The following is a 4,835-nucleotide window of genomic DNA, read 5'->3' as shown; positions in this document are numbered from 1 at the left end:
AAACGGTGTGCTGCGGCACACTGGTGTGCCGTGACGCAAGTCCAGGTGTGCCGTGGGATTTTGTGACAAACATACGTTATTATTGCAATATACAACTACACAAAAATAATTATTTTTTTATTTACTATATCAGTACTTTGTATGCACACATTTCATAATACAGAGGCAAACTCTATACCTAAAAACGATTATTTAAAAAATAATCCTCACAGAACCCCGTATTCCGCTGTTAACGCAGTTGCGCAGGTGGGATTTATAAGACTGTGACACATCAAAGGCTGAAGGACAATATTAAAACTGAGAAACAAGCAAGCGGGAAAATGGAGCGCTTTCTTGTGCGGAGCAAACCAGCAACCACCAGTGTAGAGACTGCCGACAACCCACCACCGAAAGAGAAGAGGAAAAAAACTGTCAGCAGACAGTACCATGACAGTTATCTGTCTTATGGCTTCATTTGGACCGGGGATGTGAACAATCCTCAGCCCGAGTGCGTCGTCTGTCGGGAGAAGTTAGCTAATGCTAACATGGTTCCAAGCAAGCTGAAGAGGCACTTGGAAACCAAACATCCCGCCCATGTTCACAGTAACTTGGACTACTTCAAAAGAGCGCGGGATCTGAACCAGAGGCAGCAAGGACGTTTGTTGGATTCTGTGAAAGTGTCGGATAAGGCAATGGAGGCGAGTTACATGCTAGCGGAGCTCATTGCAAAGCAGAAGAAGCCTCACAATAGCGGAGACACTCATCCTCCCTGCTTGCAAAATACTTGCAGGTGTCATGCTGGGTCCAGATGCCGCAAATGAGCTATCGAAAGTGCCGTCGTCTGATAATACGATCAAAAGAAGAATCGACGACATGTCCGAAGACATTGAGGAACATTTGGCAGAGAAACTGCAGGCGAGCGGCAGATTTTCCCTCCAAATAGATGAATCTACGGACATCAGTGGGGCTGCCCAACTTCTGGCAAACGTCAGATATGTTGATGCTGACTCCATCAAAGAGACATTTTTATTCTGCAAAGAAATGGAAAGCCACACCACGGGAGAGGAAATATTCAGGGTAACTAATGACTATTTTAAAGAGAACAGTCTGACCTGGAATATGTGCGTCGGTCTTTGCACAGATGGTGCGGCGAGCATGACGGGGAGAGTGAAAGGATTCATTGCTAAGGTGAGGGCACAAAACCCACATATCGTGACAAACCACTGCATTCTGCACCGAGAGGCATTGGTTGCCAAAACCATGCCCCCGGAGTTGACTGAGGTGCTGAATCAGGCCGTGCAGATGGTGAATTACATAAAATCAAGGCCCCTGAAATCTCGCCTCTTCTCCCAGCTGTGCGCCGAGATGGGAGCCGACCACCAAAGCCTGATCCTGCACACAGAGGTACGTTGGCTGTCACGGGGGAAAGTCCTATCCCGTCTTTATGAGCTTCGGGAACAGCTTTTGGAGTTTTCAGGTGAAAACGCTGTCCCACATAAAGACAAGCTCGCGGATGAGAGGTGGTGCGCCAGGCTGGCTTACCTCGCAGACATATTTGGGCATCTGAACGAGTTAAACGCCAAGCTTCAGGGAAGGAATGAAAACATTTTATCGTCCACAGATAAGATTCGGGGGTTTATGGGCAAACTTCTCCTGTGGCAGGAGGCTTTGGAGCAGGGCTCCATGGACATGTTCCCGCTGACATCAGCTGCGCCGCAGGCAGCTAAGGAGCGCGCTGTGTATGCGGAACACCTTCAGACCTTAAAAGAGAGGTTTGAGCAGTATTTTCCACGTGTGGCTGACATCGAGGACTATGACTGGATCCAAGACCCATTCCACCAGGAATCCTCCACAGAGAAGCTCTCCATGAAAGAGAGAGAGGAGTGCGCAGAGCTCCGTGTGGACCGCACACTGAAACTCAAATTCAGTGAGCTCCCACTGGATCAGTTTTGGTTGGCTTCTGCATCGGAGTACCCAAGCATCTCCCACCACGCGATTGAGCAACTACTTCATTTTCCCACTACCTACCTGTGTGAGCTGGCGTTCTCTACTCTGACTTATATGAAGAACAACAGCAGGTCACGGCTGTCTGTTGAACAGGACTTGCGAGTTGCCCTCTCTTCAGTGCCAGCGAGGATTAAAAAAATCTGCGCGCCCCGACAGGCACATGTATCCCATTAATCTGTAAATAGGCACATTTTAAAATAGCACATGTTTCAATGCTGATTGGTGAAATGTTATATTCATAATTTGTAGTTCAGGACCATGTTTCCTTGCATTGACAGTTCTCTGTGCTGAGTTTCTGCTGAGTTTCCGTTGCCTCATTTTTAATTTTGTGACCTGTCTGGTTTAAATGAGTGTGTTGCTGCTTTGATGAAGCCTAATTTGCTAAAGTTTAATAAATTATATAATATATATATTATATATATATATTATATATATATATATATATATATATATATATATATTTATATTTATATTTATAAATTAATTTAATTTTTTTTTCGTTAATAAATATTTCATGAGTAATATAGTTGTCTTTGTCACATTTTATTTGCCATTAGTAAATAAGTATGCACATTTACAGATATTTTACATGATATGAGTGATAACACGTGTTATAAGGGCTATTTTAGGGTAGGTGTGCCTTGAGATTTTTACTTGTCCTTTGGTGTGCCTTGGGCCCAAAAAGTTTGGGAACCACTGGCCTATGCAACAGAGAGATTTTATTTTTCATCAGGATATTGGAAGAATAGGAGGGATTGAGGTCAATCACTGGCACCTTTTTATTTTATTTTAAATGGTACAGTACACTTTATGTTGAACTATTTATTATGTTGTTGGTGCAACTTGCACTTTATGTTGAACTGTTTATTGTTTTGGCCAAGGTTATTGAGAGAGTTGGACTGAAATGTATTAGATTTTTTAAATCAACTGTTGGTAAATCAACAAAGTCTGTTATGGCCTCTGAAGCAACAGAGAGATGTTTTCTAATAGTCACTGGGTTTCCAATGTTCTGAATGTACTTGAAAGTATTGTGTTATACTTAAAAAACAAAGTGTTATAGTTTACAGAAGGTCTACCTACCTAGAGGCTACCTGAATCTCTGAAATGTACTATATTCCTAAATATGCTATTGCTACACTTTATGGCAAAAATTGCACTTTTCTGTTGGTCTTGGTTAAGGACCACCTTGAAAAAAATAAACAATGTTTTGTCGCTTAAGCTTATGTATTCAGTCATTATTCAATGGTATACTAAAATCCATGTGAAAAAAATTGGTTCTCACTGTTCTCAGGTCAAATATTTATATGTGATTAAAAATGCGATTAATTGCGATTAATTAATTACAAAGCCTGTAATTAATTAGATTAATTTTTTTAATCGAGTCCCGGCCCTAATAAATATATATATATATATATATATTATATGATACTGCGTTTGCACATTTATTATTTGTTGCACTTTATGTTCAAAGAAAATCTGGAAGTGGTTATATGTTACTAAGTAAAAAAAAAGTCATGATATAATACAAAATAAAAAGTCACACAATTTACAAAATACACATCCTGTAATAGTTCTTAGGATTTAGCAGCCAGGTATATGTATATTGTACAGTTATTAACAGCATATATATATTTTGCTCATATAGCACATAGTTGGTTGGTATTTAACAGCGGGGGTGCAGCAGCCTGTCGCTGAAAGAGCTGCACAGTGAGGACAGGGAATTTAACAAAGAATGTTTATCAGATCTTAGTAAAAACCTTCCAAAAATATACAGTCCGTCTTTCATGTAGTCCTAAAGGTATGCCGTAAGCACTCTCCTCACTCTCTTTCCCTCCCCCCTCATTACAGTCAGTGAGATATCTATTGCACTGTGTGGGAGGCTGTAAGTTCCTTTCACCTTGAATTGTTCCCAACACAGAGTGATCATCCACAGCCTCCTTACTGGCCTCACAAAAATTGTGGAGGACAAAGCAGGAGTAAATGACATGGGGCAGGTCAACCAAGTTTATGTCCATAGGCCTTCTAAGTGCAGCAAATCTGGCCTTGAGGCGACCAAAAGCACACTCAATGACCATACAAAGATAACCCAAAGTACTGTTCCAGAACTATGGCGCCACCGGTTGCATATTCCTTCATCAGGTACGACAGCAGCGGGTAAGTAAGACCACCAAGAAGATAAATTGGAATGGCCTCCTCGTCGTCCACAATCGGTTTTCTCAGAGCAGGGATCTTTCAAGTCTTTAAGTACATGTTTAGCTTTGAGATAGCTAAGACCCGTGCAATAGGCAACTTGATGTATTTTGGACCCAGATGGATGTCTGCCTAATAATGAGGGACAAAGCTGGGCGCGAAACTCCGAAGGCGTTAGCAGTCTTCCGTAGCCTTCCCTCATCGCTCAGGTAATAAAGTACTAACGCAACCCTTTTCAGTGGATCAATTGGTGAACTCATGGTTGTTGTTTGCTTTTCGATATATGGGTGTAGTTCTTCGACAGAGGCTTTGGACATACGGAAGTTAAGATAAATCATCATACTGGTGTACCTTTTTTTGCATGCAGCCTATAAACTGTTTAAACTGCCGCTGCATTTACCACTGAGTTTATACTGTCTACTGCTGCGAGATGAATGTACCTCATAGGAATCATAGGCTCCCATTATTTACATGAATCCCTAACAACACATTGCTGCTTGTACTGCATACATAACCCTGTCTCCTAAAAATTACGTTCTCACAGAACTAAAATGCATTCTCAATTACATTTAGCTAGAAACGTATTTTCTCCCACGTTACGTTCGTTATTAACGTATCTGAAATGCGTTTATTTTCTACATATCTTTGCCATTTATTGT

General features: G+C 41.3%; 1 protein-coding gene across 1 annotated transcript; it reads left to right on the top strand.

Annotated features, from left to right (window-relative positions):
• Positions 1–852: 852 nt before the first annotated feature.
• LOC307046422 (zinc finger BED domain-containing protein 5-like) lies at positions 853–2,160 on the top strand (the record flags this gene model as incomplete). Its single annotated transcript, XM_079692816.1, has 1 exon — positions 853–2,160. The coding sequence occupies one exon, from the start codon at positions 853–855 to the stop codon at positions 2,158–2,160; it is 1,308 nt and encodes a 435-aa protein (XP_079548942.1).
• Between the last annotated feature and the right edge of the window lie 2,675 nt (positions 2,161–4,835).

Source organism: Notothenia rossii, assembly GCF_949606895.1.
Source record: "Notothenia rossii genome assembly, chromosome: 7".
Lineage (NCBI taxonomy): Eukaryota > Metazoa > Chordata > Actinopteri > Perciformes > Nototheniidae > Notothenia > Notothenia rossii.
This window is presented reverse-complemented; position numbering and strand designations above follow the sequence as displayed.